The 21250-nt window shown below is 42.6% G+C and overlaps 1 protein-coding gene across 1 annotated transcript in view; it reads right to left on the minus strand.

Annotated features, from left to right (window-relative positions):
• Nucleotides 1-3052: 3052 nt before the first annotated feature.
• TES (testin LIM domain protein) overlaps nucleotides 3053-21250 on the minus strand; it is a 134659-nt gene continuing 116461 nt past the window's right edge. The window contains exons 5-7 of the mRNA XM_063927238.1: nucleotides 20011-20226; nucleotides 16234-16392; nucleotides 3053-4363 (exon numbers count right to left, since the gene is read on the minus strand). Coding sequence (XP_063783308.1) covers nucleotides 4172-4363; nucleotides 16234-16392; nucleotides 20011-20226 — 567 coding nt within the window. The 3' untranslated portion in view covers nucleotides 3053-4171. The remainder of the gene's footprint in view (nucleotides 4364-16233; nucleotides 16393-20010; nucleotides 20227-21250) is intronic.

Raw genomic sequence — 21250 nt, forward strand, 5'->3', positions numbered from 1 at the left:
TAACCCTCTCCTTGCTGGAGATGAGGAACCTTGATTATCACCTGTTGAATGTACAATTTGTGAATTGCCGCTAACACTAGCTCCCTCTCTGACGGGGAAGCCGGCAGAGCAGATTTGAAAAACCGACGAGGGGGCATGTCTTCGAATTCCAGTCTGTATCCCTGGGAAACAATCTCTATTGCCCAGGGATCCACCTGTGATTGAACCCAGACGTGGCTGAAAAGACAAAGACGTGCCCCCCCTTGATCTGACCCCCCCTGGAAAGCCCCAGCGTCATGCTGTGGACTTTGCGGAAGTAGGGGAGGACTTCTGCTCCTGGGAACTAGCTGAGTGCAGCTTTTTTCCCTTGCCTTTACCTCTGGCAACGAAGGACGATCCTCGTACCTTCTTGTTTTTATTGGAACGAAAGGACTGCATTTGATAATGTGGTACCTTCTTAGAATGCTGCGGGGGAACATAAGGTAAAAAATTTGATTTACCGGCCGTAGCAGTAGAGACTAGGTCCGATAGGCCTTCTCCAAACAACTCCTCCCCCTTGTAAGGCAAGGACTCCATATGCCGCTTTGAGTCGGCATCTCCCGTCCACTGTCGGGTCCACAAGAGCCGCCTAGCAGAAATAGACAGTGTTTATTCTAGAGCTTAGTAAACAAATGTCTCTCTGAGCATCCCTCATATACAAGGCAGCATCTCTGATATGCTCCATGGTCATTAGAATAGTATCCCTATCTAAGGTGTCCATCTCCGTAGATAAGGAGTCTGCCCATGCCACGACAGCACTACAAACCCAGGCCGACCTAACTATAGTTCCTGAATGTGTGTAAATGTGCTTCATGGTAATTTCCTCCTTGCGATCAGCAGGATCCTTGAGGGAAGCAGTATCCGGAGAAGGCAGTGCCACCTTCTTGGATAAGCGTGTCAGCGCCTTGTCTACTTTAGGCGCAGATTCCCATCGTATCCGATCCTTCTGTGGAAAAGGATACGCCATGAGAATCCTTTTGGGAACATGGAGTCTCCTATCCGGAGATTCCCAAGCCTTTTCGCATAATTCGCTTAGCTCAAATGAGGACGGAAACGTGACCTCAGGCTTTTTCCCTTTATACATGTGAACCCTCATGTCAGGGACAGGGGGTTCCTCCGTGATATGCAAAACCTCTTTTATGGCAATAATCATGTACCTAATACCTTTTGCCACCTTCGGCTGTAATTTTGCATTCTCATAGTTGACACTAGAGCCAGTATCTGTGTCGGTATCTGTGTCAGCGACCTGGGATATGGGGCGCTTTTGAGACCCTGAAGGTCCTGGCACCACAGGGACAGGCACGGACTGGCTACCTGACTGATCCCTAGCTTCAGCCTTGTCTAATCTTTTATGCAGGAGATTTACATTTGCATTCAAGACATTCAGCATATCCACCCAGTCCGGTGTCGGCGTTGCAGACGGCAACCCGACATTCAAGCACTCCCCCTCCACATTAAGCGAGCCTTCCTCATCAAACATGTCGACACACACGTACCGACACACTGCACACACCCAGGGAAACTTTCTGAAGACAGTATCCCCTGAAAGGCCCTTTGGAGAGACAGAGAGAGAGTATGCCAGCACACACCCCAGCGCAACAACCTGGAGACCAACACAGAATGCTTTTCCCCAGCAGCGCTGTATTATACTTTATCCGCCAATTATGTGCCCCCCCCCCCTCTTTTTAAACTCCCTTCACCGTGTGTAAGCAGGGGAGAGTCCGGGGAGCTTCCTCTCAGCGTTCTGTGGAGAGAGAAATGGCGCTGGTGAGTGCTGAGGGAGAAGACCCGCCCCTCGGCGGCAGGCTTCTGTCCCGCTCAAAACCGTGTAAAATGGCGGGGGCTCAATTATATACATATACAGTGCCCAGCTGTACATGTATATACCTATTTGCCATCTAAGAGGTGTTATTATTGCGGCCCAGGGCGCCCCCCCTTGCGCCCTGCACCCATACAGTGACCGGAGTGTGTGAGGTGATGTGGAGCAATGACGCACAGCTGCAGTGCTGTGCGTTACCTCTGTGAAGCTGAAGGCTTCTGCCGCCTGAGACGTCTTCTTGCTTCTGTACTTCTGGCTCTGTGAGGAGAACGGCGGCGTGGCTCCGGGGGTGGACGCCCAGGACGAACCTGTGTTCACCCCCTCTGAAGCTAATGGTGTCCAGTAGCCGAGGAAGCAGATCCTATCAGTTAAGTAGGTCTGCCCCTCTCTTCTCAGTCCATCGATGCAGGAAGCCTGTTGCCAGCAGCGCTCCCTGTAAAAAAAGTAAGAATCCAAACAAAAATGCTTTCTGTAGCAAAGAACTCAAGAGAGCTCCCTGCAGTGCGCCCTTCATCCTCTGGGCACAGTGTAAAACTGAGGTCTGGAGGAGGGACATAGAGGGAGGAGCCAGTGCACACCCAGAATCCAAAGCTTTCTTAAAGTGTCCTATCTCCTGCGGAGCCCGTCTATTCCCCATGGTCCTTACGGAGTCCCCAGCATCCTCTAGGACGTTAGAGAAAAAATATATACAGTGTTAATGTAGGATTACTGAATTTATGAAGAACATGATCTAGGGATTTTTTTTTTTATTGCAAGCATTATTAATTTAAACTTGTGGCATTCACTAGTAGCACACACACTATGCTAAAACACCAGAGGTAAACTAAGCTCAAATGATAACGTTGCAGAGCTAGGCACATTTTTATATGTAGACAAGCCCACCTTGCGCATTATCGTTTAACAAAAGTTTTTACGCAACATCGGGTAGAATTTGTACAACTTAATGGCTCCTTAATTTTCTTCTTGAATTTGCAAACTTGAGAGATTTATGTTGTTTTTATGCAGTTTGTTTAGTTCAAAATAGTTTCGTAAAATAGTATCTAGAAGTGAAATAAGTGCAATGCATAAGATGTTAAATAGTTGCTAGATATAACGTACAAGGAGCTATTTAATCGAATGACAACAAATCTTTGAAATGATCTCCCTCTGCAGGATCTTTGTAAAATTAAGTTTGAAAAGGAACATCGGAAAAATGAATGTACACACAGCAAAAGCTAGGTTAGCAAAAGCCCTTTTATTAATTAATTTCTGAAAGTGCACAAACATCAACATAATTTAGAAGGCTTACATTTGCATAGTTTCATTTGGTAAACAGCATGCAAATAATAATTGTGTTGTTTCCATTACTGCGATCACTTACTGAGACATACAATGGGATCATACAATCAGCAGGAAGCATGCCACTTCCTCTAAATCACAAAAGCAACCTGGATGATTTATAGGACATACTTGCCTGGCAAATTTTATTGTAATGTGTAAACTTTCTTAGAAGTCATGGTTTTAGATTAAACTTTAACTACAAAAACAAATAAACAATTCCATGCACTTAATGTTGGAAATACTGTTTGGTTTAGTTGGGTCTGCCTCTTTAAGTAGCCCATGTATTAGCCACAGGAACTTTGAGTTTATTAGCGGCTATTTGTTGGCAAATAACAATGTAAACATTAGATTTCTGCCACACAAGCACCAATATCTCTTCAAGGAATGGCTGAGTGCTAGTGTAATAGAACACACAGCATTTATACTGCCTGCTAATTGCAGGCAAAAGTAATATACAAACTTAAGAGTTCCGATGGCTAATACATTGTGTATTAGTGCTAGTATACCACTGAACTCACAAATTCCAGCATTTAGTAGAGAAAACAAAAGGCACTATGTAATGTGTTCAATGCTCATTGTAATTAAAGCAAGTTCCAACCCGTCATAGGATGCATTTCTTAAACTACAAAAGTCTGGCAATATGCAGCTGCTGTAAAATGAACTAAAAAAAAAAAAATAAAAAATATAGATCTTTCCCTCACTCAACAAAGCTGAACATTTACATTAAAGTGCTGCACTGCAGAAAACAAGTTATTAAAACAATAAAGTGGCAGTGACATGTTAAAAGACATTAGATATTTAAATGACAAAATGTGTGGTGGTTCTGTATGAAATCAAGCAGCAGTTTTGGTTTTAAGCCACTTGCAAAGATTGTGAAGATGTATTTTTGTCTCTTACATTTTTTATTTATGCATCTGGAAAAAAAAAAAAGTGAGCTTTCATTTGCTTTTTCATATAAATTTGTAAAAAATAGCAAACTGTAGCTATTTAAAAGATAATATGTCAACTTTCTCTTTAGGAAGCCATTTTCTTTTTGCAGTCGACAGAGCAGAAGACCATCCCCTCTATTGGCATAAACTTCTGGCCAATCAGACACTTGCTGCAGCATGAACACAGAAAGCATTCTGTTGTGGCATGCCAATGGAATCCACTATAGCTCACACGCTGAATTTCAGGGTCAATGGCATTGTGGCAACCTTGGCATGTCTAAGGAGAGAAAAGAAAGCAAGTTAAATAATGAGGCAAAATAAATAGGGGACAATAAATATAGCAATGTCTTTCAAATGAAAAATAAATAAAAGCACAGTTCAAAGTCAGAGCTTGCCTACTTGTGACAGTATTGTGCCTGCTTGTGAACGACAAGGAGTATAGTTACTAAAAGTAAATTATGATTGTATTTAAAAATGAACCAAATAGAACCAACATCCCCACAAAATCGACTTAAGTGTTCCTATTCCAAAATATCTAATTTACCAAAAGAGGATTCTGAGATCTTTTTAAAAATTGCTGTGTGATGCGAGTTCTATTTGAAGTTCTAAAAGTGTACTATTCATCAAAAATCGGCCCCCCCTCCCAAAAAAACAACAAAAAACAAAGATCAAACATCGAGAAAATTATGCAAACAACATTTCTATTGGACAAAACAGGTTGCATGTACAGTATAACCCAGAAACACCTCCATTCATGGGCTAATTTCCATATCCACGTTTTTTTTAAATCACTACTGCCAGTGTCCTGATTTATGCAGCCAGTGTGCCCTACAATTCTACATGAGAAAAATCAGTAGAACTATTTCTGATGGTTCTATTGAAAATGGTGATTTTGGGTCGATTTTCAAATCAACTATTAGTAAATATGGGTTAGGAACTGAACTTTATGTTAAAGTATTGAAGGTTCTATTGAAGTTTTATTTAAGTGTAAAGTTCTATTTCAGACAATTTTGGGTCGATTTTGAATTTAGTAAATACACACAAAAATCAACTGAAAACCAAAAATCGACTTTTAGTAAATATACCCCCAAGTGCCTGATAAAGAGTGGGCAGAAGCCCAACTGAGGGCTGCAGAAAATGAAATAATAATAAAAAAAGAAACCACCACACTGAAAATGTGCAGTCAACGAACAATTTTCTGACACTCTTAGGTGGGAAATAGTATATTGACAAAAACTGGTTAAGTAACATTGCAAATTGCACAACCCAGCAATGCCTGCCACCCAAGTTGTTGATAATGATGAAACTCGCTCAGACAGTATTTTGATGAGGCTGCATATATACAGTACATTGTATTGTCAGTAGCATATATCTTAGGATACGCAATTTGAAAACACACACAAAAAGGATCAACATTTTGTAGCCATAGGTTTATTATTCATATGCTTGTGACATCCAAATACCGTTTATATATTTTGTAGTTTAATATTAATAACTACCTGTCTTTAGTTGTCATAGTTAATAAAATAGACAAATAAATAGAAAACAGGAATCTAGAATGTTGACAGAGAGGTGTTACTAAACCTTAATAATCAGCTAGCAGTGGTTTTACACTATAATTAAATAACCTCTTTATAACTGCTAATCACATGAACAATATTTATATTCCAAAATGTATTTTATTTAAATTAACGTTCTATTCAGTCATTCAGGTAGAAACGTAGTCACACTGCTGTTTGGTAACATTGTGTGCACCACACTGAACATGGACCAGATTAAGAAAAAAGTTGTCTAAGGAGAGCAGAAAGAAAATTAGAGAGAAACTTTTTACATTTAAAGGTTATAAGACCATCTCCAAGTAGCTTGATGTACCTATGACTACAGCCGCAAATATTAAGAAGCTAACTTCCCTGGATGCAGCCGCGAGAGGAGAATCGACCCCAGCTTAAACAGAAGGATAGCGAGAACGGTAGAAAAAGAGCCAAGGGAAACATCCAAATAAATACAATCTGTACTTAACAGGTATGACAGTGTCTGAATGCACCATCCAATGCTTTCTGAACAGTGGGCTCCATGGAAGGATGACCTAGGAGGACTCCACTTTTGAAAATACCACATAAATAAGCAGGACTAGAATCCACTAAAATGGGATCCGGTCTCTAGGTCGACAAGACTTAGGTCGGCAAGGTCTAGGTCGACAGTAAGTAGGTCGACATGGGTTCTAGGTCGACATGATAAAGGTCGACATGAGGTTTCACATTTTATTTTTTTTTAAATCTTTTTCATACCTTACGATCTACGTGGACTACAATTGGGAACAGTAACCTGTGCAGAGCGCAGAGGTAGCGGAGTGAGGCACCTTGCCCGAAGAATGGCAAGCGAAGCGAGCCATGCAAGGGGACACGGTGCACTAATTGGGTTGCCAGTCACTCTACAAAGAAAAGAAAAAAAAAAGTCACCAAAAAAAAAAAAAAAGAATTTACTTACCGATAATTCTATTTCTCGTAGTCCGTAGTGGATGCTGGGGACTCCGTCAGGACCACGGGGATTAGCGGCTCCGCAGGAGACAGGGCACAAAATTAAAAGTTTGACCACTAGGTGGTGTGCACTGGCTCCTCCCCCTATGACCCTCCTCCAAGCCTCAGTTAGGATACTGTGCCCGGACGAGCGTACACAATAAGGAAGGATTTTGAATCCCGGGTAAGACTCATACCAGCCACACCAATCACACTGTACAACTTGAGATCTGAACCCAGTTAACAGCATGATAACAGAGGAGCCTCTGAAAAGATGGCTTCCAACAATAATAACCCGATTTTTGTAACAATAACTATGTACAAGTATTGCAGACAATCCGCACTTGGGATGGGCGCCCAGCATCCACTACGGACTACGAGAAATAGAATTATCGGTTAGTAAATTCTTATTTTCTCTGACGTCCTAAGTGGATGCTGGGGACTCCGTCAGGACCATGGGGATTATACCAAAGCTCCCAAAGGGGCGGGAGAGTGCGGATGACTCTGCAGCACCGAATGAGAGAACTCCAGGTCCTCCTTAGCCAGGGTATCAAATTTGTAGAATTTTACAAACGTGTTCTCCCCTGACCACTTAGCTGCTCGGCAGCGTTGTAATGCCGAGACCCCTCGGGCAGCCGCCCAAGGTGAGCCCACCTTCCTTGTGGAGTGGGCATTTACAGATTTTGGCTGTGGCAGGCCTGCCACAGAATGCGCAAGTTGAATTGTGCTACAAATCCAACGAGCAATCGTCTGCTTAGACGCAGGAACACCCAGCTTGTTGGGTGCATACAGTATAAACAGCGAGTCAGCCTTTCTGACTCCAGCCGTCCTTTAAATATATATATATATTTTTAAGGCTCTGACAACGTCGAACAACTTGGAGTCCTCCAAGTCGCTAGAAGCCGCAGGCACCACAATAGGTTGGTTCAGGTGAAACGCTGATACCACCTTAGGGAGAAACTGAGGACGCGTCCGCAGTTCTGCCCTGTCCCAATGAAAAATCAGATATGGGCTTTTGTACGATAAAGCCGCCAATTCTTACACTCTCCTAGCCGAAGCCAGGGCCAGTAGCATGGTCACTTTCCATGTAAGATATTTCAAATCCACCGATTTGAGTGGCTCAAACCAATGGGATTTGAGAAATCCCAAAACTACATTGAGATCCCATGGTGCCACTGGAGGCACAACCAGGCTGTATATGTAGTACTCCTTTGACAAAAGCTTGGACTTCAGGAACTGAAGCCAATTCTTTCTGGAAGAAAATCGACAGGGCCGAAATTTGAACCTTAATGGACCCCAATTTGAGGCCCATAGACAATCCTGTTTGCAGGAAATGTAGGAATCGACCCAGTTGAAATTCCTCCGTCGGAGCCCTCTCCTTCAGGATCCGGCGTTCAACCGCCATGCCGTCAAACGCAGCCGCGGTAAGTCTAGAGGTAGAGTGCACGGATCCTCCGTGCGCATCTCTTGAAGTTCCGGGTACCAAGTCCTTCTTGGCCAATCCGGAGCCACGAGTATCGTTCTTACTCCCCTTCGCCTTATAATTCTCAGTACCTTGGGTATGAGAGGCAGAGGGGGGAACACATACATTGACTGGTACACCCATGGTGTTACCAATGCGTCCCCAGCTATTGCCTGAGGGTCTCTTGACCCGGCGCAATACCTGTCCAGTTTTTTGTTGAGGCGGGACGCCATCATGTCCACCTTTGGTTTTTCCCAACGGTTCACAATCATGTGGAAGACTTCTGGGTGAAGTCCCCACTCTCCCGGGTGGTGATCGTGTCTGCTGAGGAAGTCTGCTTCCCAGTTGTCCACTCCCGGAATGAACACTGCTGACAGTGCTATCACATGATTTTCTGCCCAGCGAAAAATCCTTGCAGCTTCTGCCATTGCCCTCCTGCTTCTTGTGTCGCCCTGTCTGTTTACGTGGGCGACTGCCGTGGTGTTGTCCTACTGGATCAACACCGGCTGACCCTGAAGCAGAGGTCTTGCCAGGCTTAGAGCATTGTAAATTGCCCTTAGCTCCAGTATATTTATGTGAAGTGAAGTCTCCAGGCTTGACCACACTCCCTGGAAATTTCTTCCCTGTGTGACTGCTCCCCAGCCTCTCAGGCTGGCATTCGTGGTCACCAGGACCCAGTCCTGAATGCCGAATCTGCGGCCCTCCAAAAAGGTGAGCACCCTGCAACCACCACAGAAGAGACCCCCTTGTCCTTGGAGACGGGGCTATCCGCTGATGCGATCCGGACGATTTGTCCAGCAGATCCCACTGAAAGGTTCTTGCGTGGAATCTGCCGAATGGAATCGCTTCGTAAGAAGCCATCATTTACCCAGGACTCTTGTGCATTGATGCACTGACACTTTTCTTGGTTTTAGGAGGTTCCTGACTAGCTCGGATAACTCCCTGGCTTTCTCCTCCGGGAGAAAAACCTTTTTCTGAACTGTGTCCAGAATCATCCCTAGGAACAGCAGACGTGTTGTCGGGATCAGCTGGGATTTTGGAATATTTAGAATCCACCCGTGCTGTTGTAGCACTACTTGGTATAGTGCTACTGCGACCTCTAACTGTTCTCTGGATCTTGCCCTTATCAGGAGAACGTTCAAGTAAGGGATAATTAATACGCCTTTTCTTTGAAGTAGAATCATCATTTCAGCCTTTACCTTGGTAAAGACCCGGGGTGCCGTGGACAATCCAAACGGCAACGTCTGAAACTGATAGTGACAGTTTTGTACCACGAACCTGAGGTACCCTTGGTGTGAAGGGCAAATTGGGACATGGAGGTAAGCATCCTTGATGTCCCAGGACACCATAAAGTCCCCTTCTTCCAGATTCGCTATCACTGCTCTGAGTGATTTCATCTTGAACTTGAACCTTTGTATGTAAGTGTTCAAAAGATTTCAGACTTAGAATAGGTCTCACCGAGCCGTCCGGCTTCGGTACCACAAACAGCGTGGAATAATACCCCTTTCCTTGTTGTAGTAGGGGTACCTTGACTATTACTTGCTGGGAATACAGCTTGTGAATAGCTTCCAACACCGTCTCCCTGTCGGAGGGAGATGTTGGTAAAGCAGACTTCAGGAATCTGCGAGGAAGAGACGTCTCGAATTCCAATCTGTACCCCTGTGATACTACCTGCAGGATCCAGGGGTCGACTTGCGAGTGAGCCCACTGCGCGCTGAAATTCTTGAGACGACCCCCCCACCGGACCTGAGTCCGCTTGTAGGGCCCCAGCGACATGCTGAGGACTTTCCAGAAGCGGGGGAAGGCTTCTGCTCCTGGGAAGGAGCTGCTTGCTGCAGTCTCTTACCCTTTCCTTTGCCTCGGGCAGATATGAATGGCCTTTTGCCCGCTTGTTCTTATGAGAACGAAAGGACTGAGGCTGAAAAGACGGTGTCTATTTCTGTTGGGAGGTGACCTGAGGTAAAAAAGGTGGATTTTCCGGCTGTTGCCGTGGCCACCAAGTCCGATAGACCGACCCCAAATAATTCCTCCCCTTTATACGGCAAACTTCCATATGCCGCTTGGAATCCGCATCACCTGACCACTGTCGCGTCCATAAACTTCTTCTGGCAGAAATGGACAGCGCACTTACCCTTGATGCCAGAGTGCCAATATCCCTCTGTGCATCTCGCATATAAAGAAAATGCATCCTTTAAATGCTCTATAGTCAATAAAATATTGTCGCTATTCAGGGTATCAATATTTCCAGTCAGAGATTCCGACCAAACCCCCCCAGCACTGCACATCCATGCTGGGGCGATTGCTGGTCGCAGTATAACATCAGTATGTGTGTATATACTTTTTAGAGTATTTTCCAGCCTCCTATCAGCTGGATCTTTGAGGGCGGCCGTATCGGGAGACGGTAACGCCACTTGTTTTGATAAGCGTGTGAGCGCCTTATCTACCCTAGGGGGTGTTTCCCAGCGCGCCCTAACCTCTGGCGGGAAAGGGTATAATGCCAATAACTTCTTTGAAATTAGCAACTTCCTATCGGGGGTAACCCACGCTTCATCACACACTTCAATCAATTTATCTGATTCAGGAAAAACTACAGGTAGTTTTTTTTCACACCCCACATAATACCCATTTTTGTGGTACTTGTAGTATCAGAAATATGTAACGCCTCCTTCATTGCCGTGATTATGTAACGTGTGGCCCTACTGGAAAATACGTTTGTTTCTTCACCGTCGACACTGGAGTCAGTGTCCGTGTCTGTGTCGACCGACTGAGGTAATGGGCGTTTTAAAGCCCCTGACGGTGTTTGAGACGCCTGGACAGGTACTAATTGGTTTGCCGGCCGTCTCATATCGTCAACCGACCTTGTAGCGTGTTGACACTATCACGTAATTCCATAAATAAAGCCATCCATTCCGGTGTCGACTCCCTAGGGGGTGACATCCCATTACAGGCAATTGCTCCGCCTCCACTAACATCGTCCTCATACCTGTCGACACACACGTACCGACACACAGCACACACACAGGGAATGCTCTGACAGAGGACAGGACCCCACTAGCCCTTTGGGGAGACAGAGGGAGAGTTTGCCAGCACACACCAAGGCGCTATAATTATACAGGGACAACCTTATAGTAAGTGTTTTCCCTTATAGCAGCTTAATATATATTAATATCGCCAAAATATGCCCCCCCTCTCTGTTTTAACCCTGTTTCTGTAGTGCAGTGCAGGGGAGAGCCTGGGAGCCTTCCCACCAGCGGATCTGTGTGGGAAAAATGGCGCTGTGTGCTGAGGAGATAGGCCCCGCCCCCTTCACGGCGGGCTCTTCTCCCAGTTTTTTCTGTAATCCTGGCGGGGGTTAAATACATCCATATAGCCCAGGGGCTATATGTGATGTATTTTTAGCCAGTAAAGGTAATTACATTGCTGCCCAGGGCGCCCCCCCCCAGCGCCCTGCACCCTCAGTGACCGCGGTGTGAAGTGTGCTGAGAGCAATGGCGCACAGCTGCAGTGCTGTGCGCTACCTTAAGAAGACTGGGACGTCTTCAGCCGCCGATTTCTGGACCTCTTCTCTCTTCAGCATCTGTAAGGGGGCCGGCGGCGCGGCTCCGGTGACCCATCCAGGCTGTACCTGTGATCGTCCCTCTGGAGCTAGTGTCCAGTAGCCTAAGAAGCCAATCCATCCTGCACGCAGGTGAGTTCGCTTCTTCTCCCCTTAGTCCCGCGTTGCAGTGAGCCTGTTGCCAGCAGGACTCACTGAAAATAAAAAACCTAACAAACTTTTATTCTAAGCAGCTCTTTAGGAGAGCCACCTAGATTGCACCCTTCTCGGCCGGGCACAAAAACCTAACTGAGGCTTGGAGGAGGGTCATAGGGGGAGGAGCCAGTGCACACCACCTAGTGGTCAAACTTTTAATTTTGTGCCCTGTCTCCTGCGGAGCCGCTAATCCCCATGGTCCTGACGGAGTCCCCAGCATCCACTTAGGACGTCAGAGAAATAAAAAATACTTTTTTATGTCGACCTACAGTCCCTGTCGACTTAGAAACCATGTCGGCCTACTTACTGTCGACCAATAGTGGTCGACCTAAGTCTAGTCTATCTAACATACCACACCACACTAAAATGCATAGTAAGAAATCACAATGTCCTTTGAACAGAGGAGTCAAAACTGGAGCTTTCTGGCAAATCACATCAGCTCTATGAAAAAGTGACGCTTAAAAACAAAACAAAACAAGAAAAACAAATACAAAAAAAAAACCCCACACACAAATAAAAAAATTTTTTTTTTTAAAATCGAACACAATTCCTTCTGCAAAACTGGAAGAGGCCCGGCCATGTTTTGTGCAGGGCACAATGATATCTCAAGACTATCAAGGTATTCTTGAGCTAAACAAACGGCCCAGTATCAGAAATCTCTGTCCTAGTCGCTGGTCATTGGTCCTTCAACAGGATAATGACTCAAAACACACAGCTAAAAGTGATAAGAACATAACATTTGGCTATACTCAAGGGGCCTTTTATGAGATCGGATATGAATTCTATTGAACATCTATGGAAAAAGCTGTAAGGCGTTGTCTGGCGAAGACATACTGTACATCAAACCTGAGACAGCTGGAGTAGTTTTATCAAAAAGTGTGGGCCAAACTACTTATTGACTCGTTCGGAAGTCTCATTGAGTGCTACAGGAATAGCTGCATTGCAAGGATTGCCTCTAAAGGTTGTGCAACAAATATTGGGATGAGCCATTCATTTTTGTCCATGCCAATATCATTTGTACTTAGAAAATATTCTGTTGAATCAAACATCAAATGCAAAGTTGATTACTATTAAAATATACAACAATGATGGATGCCTATTACTTTTGTCACATTCACGTTATTTCAGAAATATGTCTGCTTTTCCTTTGAAGGGTACATACAAATATATCCACCTCTATATTCTAGAGGTAGGTCATGAGAATTGACAGTAAGAGCAAAAGAGTAAATGGGGCACCAGTCGAACATGGAGGACAAAGGAAGTAGAGGGAGTGATCAGGTGAGTCCAGGCAAGGTATACGTTTTTGCAAGAATAAAGTAGGCTTGAAGGAATGTTTAATGGTTCGAGGAGAGTCTGGTTGGACGAGCCAAGGAATTTCACAAAAGGGTAGCAGACAGGGGAGTAGTCTTGAAGATAGCAGTGGAAGGCAGGAAGGACTACTGGCAGGAAGGCCTAATGGAGGAGCAGGTATTTAACTCCTGACACCAGGGTCCGGTTTGGACACCCCAGGAACACATGGGGCCAGCCTACATATAGTGCCTTCATCAAAATGGAGGGCATTTTGTGCAATCATTTGCCCATATGACCCTACAGCCACCCGCTGCCTTTTCTTACTACTAAACTGGGGGCTGTTACTCCACAGCAGAGAGACAATATGTGGACACAGATACTGCTAATTAATGTGCACCTGTCACTGCGTGTCCACTTCCCCATGTTCACATTCCTTATAATCTGCTCCTCTTTTTTTGCGCGTCTTCCTCTTCCACTGCCTGGGACTGAACCACATGGTTCCAGAAGAAATAGTTCAAAGTAAGTAATTTACACTTTTCTCCCCTTCTGTCCATAGCGGACTCCATTGTACCATGTTTGACTCTTAAAGGGATTGTAACATTTTAAGGTATCACTATTTACCCATATACTTCTAAGATCATAAGTGATCTGCCAAGGACAATAAACTGTCCCCATTACTATGGCTCTTTCCAATATCAGTAGTCCATACGGGATGCGGTCAATATCCCGCTGGACGGGATCCCGGCGGTCGAAATACCGACGCCGGAATCCCGACCGCCACAATCCCGACATATTCTCCCTCCGTGGGTGTCCACGACACCCATAGAGGGAGAATATAATAGTGTGCCGAGCGTAGCGAGGCACCGTGCCCGCAGCGTGGCGAGCCCGCAAGGGGCTGCGTTCCGCTCGCCACCCCTGTCGGGATTGTGTGGTCGGGATTCCGGCGTCAGTATTTCGACCACCGGGATTACGTACTGATCCCGTCCATACAGTAGTGAATCACTAATTACTTTTCTGGCAAATGCAACATTTGCTATTATGGGATATATCAGTTTTTATGCTGCTGTTGATTTTAAGGTTATTCACATTTTTAATAAATGGGATGTGTTTATAGTTATACACATTTCTCTTTATTTATATCAAGATTTTTTTTCAGCTTTCATATAAATGTTATGCAGCTCTAAGCATAGGTATACAGTTTCTAATTTTTTCATTATTCCTGGTTGGTTGCTTCCCCAACCAATTAAATTATATAGCTTTTAGTGTAAGGATTTAAAATTAGCCCTATTTGCAGAAGATATACAGTATTATAGTTGGATTCCTGGACAGAGAACAATACCTACAATCCTTAATTTAGTCACTATATTTGGTTTCACTGGTCATAGAAATAACCGTAATAGGTTGGCGTTTGTCCAGCTTTATACATTAGCTTTCAATGCCAAATACCCCATAGCATTAAACCCAATTCCAATTTAATATAGTTCAACAATAGCTTATGTACCTAGATACTTATAAAAATGTGCATTGTACCTAGATACTTCCCATATCCATTATCAGGTTCTGTATCACTGGATATTAATTTAAAAAGACTAGAGTCTAACTGGTTCCTATACAGACAGCATGATCTAGACAGATGTTTGCCTCTGACTTATTACATAAAATAGATCTTTCACATATTTATATATACTGTATTTGGGAGTCATTTGGTTTAGCATGGCACGATGGAAAATTATTGCATTGACCCCACTGGTTCTGCCATCTCTCATCCTCTTTTTCTGTGGTATTAACCTTCTTTGCAGACAGTTGTTAATTAACCACTCTATTTTGCAATAGGTGAACATGTCCTTTTGTTGCATGTCTGTGTTTTACATTTAGAATTGCAATTTCTACTTTGTTTATATATATTTTATTTTTTTCTCAGCAAGATGGACTCCCTCACACTTGGTCCTTTTCTTATTCTGTATTTACAGACTTAAATTTGATACCTCCTCTATGGAATCTTTGAGAAGTTTAGACTGTATGCTTAGATATGCTTATGTAGAAGGAATTCTGTCTAAATTTGTTTGATTTGTAAAATGTAAGTAAACAAAGCAAAACAAAACCATAACAAACAAATCACAGAGCATGAGTTATGAAGCATTAAAAAAAAAATAAAACCCGTCCAAAAATTTAGATTGAGAAAACAACGACAAGCTTCAAAATTTGTGAGGAGATAAATTCTTAAACTTTTGAAACATAAATAAAAATGATTGAACAGTGCGTTGTGTCAGATTCATGTGGCTACAAATAAAAGTGATAATCTTTCCACAGACATTTAACATAACACGTTAATATAATCAGTACACTTTAAACATAATGACTATCATCTTTTCATTCACTTTGCTTCGGAAACCGTTATAAAAAGTTAGTCTGTTAGATTGCAAGCTTTCTTCCACCCCCCTAAATATATAAACTTCCTTCTGGGATTTATGCCCCTGTATTTACTAATTTCGTCAGGTAGCCTAAAGACCTGGGAATGGGAAGCACTGGGTGTATTAATATTCATTATGCCCCTAGGGCCTGCAACATCAAACACTTGCTTATGCCCCATGTTATAACACGACAGTGAGTAACTGGAGTCACATTCAATGAGACCGAGATCTCGGAGCAGAATAGGAGAGATGAGAGTGCCTCTAGCAGACTCTTCTGATCTGAAAGCAGATTACATAGCTGGTAAAGTGTGGAGCTCTAAGCTTTAGGAAAAAAACGTATTTCTTTTCTTTTTAAATACATTAATGCTCTAATAACAATGATTGCCTGCATTATTATATAAAAGTGCAGGAGGTACTTATTAGAAAGCAAAACACTATTTTCTGTGTATGCAAATATATTACAAATAATTCTATAAAATATAGAAGACTAGGAAATTGAAAGGAATTAGGAATATTTTAAATGTATTGTTAAATGTATGACAATCTAGAAACACTTTTTCTAGTATTACAATACAAATGAGATTACAGAAAGGCAGTATATAAACAAATAACAAATGGTAATTTACAATTATTTAGATTAGATCAAAATCACATATAAAGCCTTAAGCACTGCATGGAAAGAGACTAACTTTAAGGCAATAAATTAAATAGCCTTACCACAGCATGGTTCTTCACATAGCACGGCTTACACACCGGTTTATCATTCACCATCACGTAAATTTCCCCAGCCAGAACACAGTCACAATCAAAGCAACAAAAGTGTTTCAGATGCCAGTTCTGACCTTCTGCTTGAGTGTATTCATTGCTGAAGATCAGCTAACAAGAGAAAAAACAGGAAACTTATTTTGCATCAACAAGATTTTGCATTAAAAGCACATACTGGTTGCTTAATGTACATATGCTTAATACTTTTTATTCTAAGCACCAGATGTCACTAAAGCCTTACTTTTTACTTAATAATGTGCGCCACCTAGTGGCCATAGAAGACAAAAGCAAATTAATAGCATAATAAAATGTGCAACACCACAAGGAGACATTTGGTATTTAGATATACGTCTGCTATTTAGAAACGTGACAAAATTTAAGCTGCTGGGAGGAGGTATTGTACTTACTAAAACTAATTTAATGGGGATACTACAATACCTACTGTAGGTAAACAAAACACAAGCATTCATGACCAAATACTGTATAAAAATTGTAAGACTGAAGTGAATGTGTAGTCTTCTGCAAATAATCATGTTAACTGTAAACATACACTTGTGTTAAATGCTGCAAGCTAGAATTTACCATAGCTAGAAGCTGTATACTTTCTTTAAGGAAAAGAAACAGACATAACATAAAACATCAGTCCCTACATAGAACAAATGAATAAAACATGAATAATTTGGTAAATAAAGCAGTAACTATAGTTCTATAATTCAGGCTATACAGTAGTGAGAGTTAATAAGAAGGTCTTGGACACTCTCTTACTTTGGTTATGTTCCTAATGAAGCATTTTGTGGTCCCAATGGGACCACCACTGTTACATGAGCTAAGCAGCTAGTGTGCAACTTTTGACAGCTGGAATAGAGCAGTCAGCATGAGAGAACTGACTGCCCTGACTGAAAGTGTGTAACTGTAGGTCCGATTGGAGAGGGGCCAAACAGCCAGTATTTACATATTTACTGTACAAATCTATTGTGACTGAAATCACAGAGAAGATTGGTCTACCAGGAGACCGCCGGTCAGCTTACCGACGCCAGGATCCCGACGGGGAGGGGCAAGTGCAGCAAGCCCCTTGCGGGCTCGCTGCGCTTGCCACGCTGCGGGCTCGGTGGCGACCTGCGGTCGCCACGGACTCTATTCCCACTCTATGGGTGTCGTGGACACCCACGAGTGGAAATAGTCCCTGTTGGTCGGCATGCAGACCATTGGGATAGTGAGGGGTCGGGATGGTGGAGGAGGTCATGTGACTGTCGGTCTCCCGACCGCCGGTCACATGAATACCACCCCTTATGACTACTGCTATGGTGCTTCGTTACCTCAGGTCAGATAGAACGGAGTACCTGACAAGGGTGTTCCAGGTCTGAAAGACTAAACGAAAAAAGGAGCTGCCCTATTAAAAAAAGTTAAAATATAAAAATTCCAGGTTTATAAATGTCAGCATTTGATGATCATTCCTCATGTTGATGTTCCAGACAATAGAATTAGCAGATTAAAAATACATAATTTTTTTACTTTCTGTGGTATAAACTGTGTCGGGTACACACTAGGATGATCTCATCCGATTTGTCATATTGGAATGACAAATTGTGCATATCGTCTAGTGTGCATACCAGATTGTGTGCTCCTGCAGGTCGCATACGGCAACTTCGGGTTTGCTGCGCTGCAACTAGAAGATATCGTGCGCAACCTGTAGCAGTGTAATGAAGGACGGAACTAGAGATTGTTCCGTTATTCATTACATTGGACAGTGTGTACAGGCAATCTGGCATGGTCCGGGATGAAGGGAAATCGTCCTGACCATCGCCTCTATTGCCCTTCGTCCTGGTGTGTACCCATAGGCAGATGACCTAACAGTGAAGTTACAGGGGAAAGGGTTTTCCTTTCTTGCTTAAATCGATGTGTTGACTATTAAAATAATGTTGAGTTTACACTGTTTATGAGTTTGCAGCACACTCGTGTTTGCATAAACATACTTGCATGTGAGATTGTTCTATAAATAAGCTACAGATGTAAGAGTCTCATTGTAGGCCAGTCTCTCCGAGCCAGGACAGATTTTTGCTAACGATGTATCAGTCTGAGCCATCTACTGTTACCTATAAATTGTTTGAGACCTGTATGGGATCAGTAGCTTACTGGGAGTGTGTTTCCTGGCAGCTACTACATAACTAATATAGGAACTCTCATTATTTAATATTTATGACCATCATAGTATCAGAAACACCATGAACTGGATTCTCTTTTCACTTAAACATGGATTTTGCACATTCCATTTTTGTACCATCGCTGAACAAAAAATAACTCAAAGCTCTCTGATTGGCTGATGACACTAGCTCCTCAGTGTGATCAACCATAGTGATGGGGCAATCTACTGGATAGAAGGAAGCTTCCTTGCACTACCAAGCTTCTACATTTGTCCAGTTGTGTACCAAAATGCACTCTATTGTATAGAGCACAAGTTCTCAAACTCGGTCCTCAGGACCCCACACAGTGCATGTTTTGCAGGTCTCCTCATAGAATCGCAAGAGAAATAATTAGCTCCACCTGTGGACCTCTTAAAATGTGTCAGTGAGTAATTAATACACCTGTGCAGCTGCTGTGTTACCTGCAAAACATGCACTGTGTGGGGTCCTGAGGACCGAGTTTGAGAACCTATGGTATAGAGAACAAAATGTAGTTTGCATTGTAAAGTGGTCAATAGAGCACGGTTTTCAGTGAATATTAATCAGATTACAATGTTTTTCATTTATTACTAAAATAATACTGTCCCTATTACACGAATAGGCTAAGCCAGCGGCTCCCAAACCTTTTTGCGTCCCAACACCCTAGAGCAGGCATGTCCAAACTGCGGACCTCCGGCTGTTGTGAAACTACATATCCCAGCATGCCCTGACACAGTTTTGCTGTCAGAGAATGCTAAAGCTGTGTCAGGGCATGCTGGGATGTGTAGTTTCTCAACAGCTGGAGGGCCACAGTTTGGACATGCCTACCCTAGAGTATCAAACTTTTTCATGGCACCCTAGGCCTAAAGTTTCTTATTGAGAAATTCAGAAAAAAAAATATCAAAGCACCTAAATTGTGTTCATATGTCATCCTTAGGCTCATGGGGAGGGACAGGATTTGATTCTGTTTGTCCACATATTTATAATTGTAAGCCACAAACACTGGTTTTGTCTATTACACTGACTATAAATAATCTGAATTGGTCCTGGACCACCAACCCAACCGCAGCACCCCAGTGTGCCTAGGCACACAGTTTGAGAAACACTGGGCTAAGCTATTTGATTGCCCCCAAGCCCAGGAGTTGTCAGTCCCCACCTGGAACTATGCATTTACTGGTTATGAACATTTTATGTATATTTTTACTACATGGACATCTTGATAGGAAGCCGTAATCAAGAGGACAAGGTGATTATTGTGTTTCCAATATATTTTTTAAATAAATAGGTTTCTGTAGAAATATTAATATATATTTTCTTTTTAATTAAGGAGTTTAAAAAGTCCATTATTGAGTTTAAAGTGAGATATTGCATATGTGGCAGGCCTGTCTTACTGCGTGAAAACAGAGAAGGTTAGCCACAACTAGGATGATAGAGTTCCCCCACAATTAAAACAAAATAAAACAAATGTACAAAATGAAATAAACTCATGCGTCAAAGTAAAACACAAATAAGATCAGAAATTATAAATGGTTAAAAAATAAATAAAAACCCACACAAGAACAAAGTTTACCTCATCACAACCTCCACAACGTGGCTTCTCACTATCACAGTAATGTCGGCCACAATAAAGCTTTCCTTTTTTCCAGAAGTAGATCATGTCAACTAGAAGTTCACTGCAGGTGAAACAGACGAAGCAAGAAGGATGCCATAGCTTGTCATAGCCAGCTCGTTCTGCATAAACAGCAGGGTCACCTTCCTTCATGTTCTCCTTGCAACGGAAGCAGTACTGTGGGCAGAAGTGAGAAGATTTTATATATTTTCTAAGAAAAAAGCTTGACCATAAATATGTGGCATTTTAAAATAGAACATAACTATACATGTAGGCAAAAAGACATTAAATTAGATTTAAAAAAGGATTGTCAGTATTACAAAATGATAAATTGTGTTTGAAACAGTGCCAACAAACACATGTCCAAAGACCTACATGCTTCATAGTTCCGAAATGCCATGTAGACAGTGACATAGACCATCAATTAGCAATGCTGGGAGACCTCCTAATCCTCCCGTGACACTGAAAAATTGGGCTTAGAGCAGGAATTAAACAGGCATAACATAGCTATTTCCACAGTGCTTCTTAATGTCTCAACACTCCCTCTCTACGCAACAATAAAATGCTAATTACCAAACCAATTGAGAGCAGGGTCACGGTGCATACTTCGCCCTCTCAATCTTTTAACCCTTCTCTCCAGTCACAAAACATGCCATTGTCCAAACACAGCCACGCCTCAGATGGAAAAATTGCCTCAGTCATGGAAGTTGCTCACAAAACAAGATATTCCCATAACTGGAGATGTGCTTCTGATGCAGTTTTGGGAGTAATGAGAATGTTTATGACACAGAAGATCCAGTTCCAGACACTGAAATCTGGAGCAGTCAAAGATAATAAATAAAAACATACAAACAGTGTGGGCTGTTGTAGACGGATAACAAGAAAATGATCTCCAGAACATAACAGTTTTGTTCCCTGTCACTGAAGATTTTTCTAAGATAAAAGGTTTATTAAGTTTTTACAGAATTGATATAGGTCATAGAAACGATGCGCAGTAAAATAGGTAAACAGAATTTGGAGTCTGAAACAACGCTTTAAAAATAGCAGACTCTTTGGTACAATAACTAAAATAGAAAAGTGTTCTCGATGTCAGGAAACAAACAATACAATGTACTTTTCAGTTCTTAGGAAAACATGCATTACATAAATTTACAGTGTCGCAGTTTGCCAATTGTCCTTTTTTTGCAGCCCAAACAGTCAC

The sequence above is a fragment of the Pseudophryne corroboree genome, chromosome 6 (assembly GCF_028390025.1).
Source record: "Pseudophryne corroboree isolate aPseCor3 chromosome 6, aPseCor3.hap2, whole genome shotgun sequence".
Lineage (NCBI taxonomy): Eukaryota > Metazoa > Chordata > Amphibia > Anura > Myobatrachidae > Pseudophryne > Pseudophryne corroboree.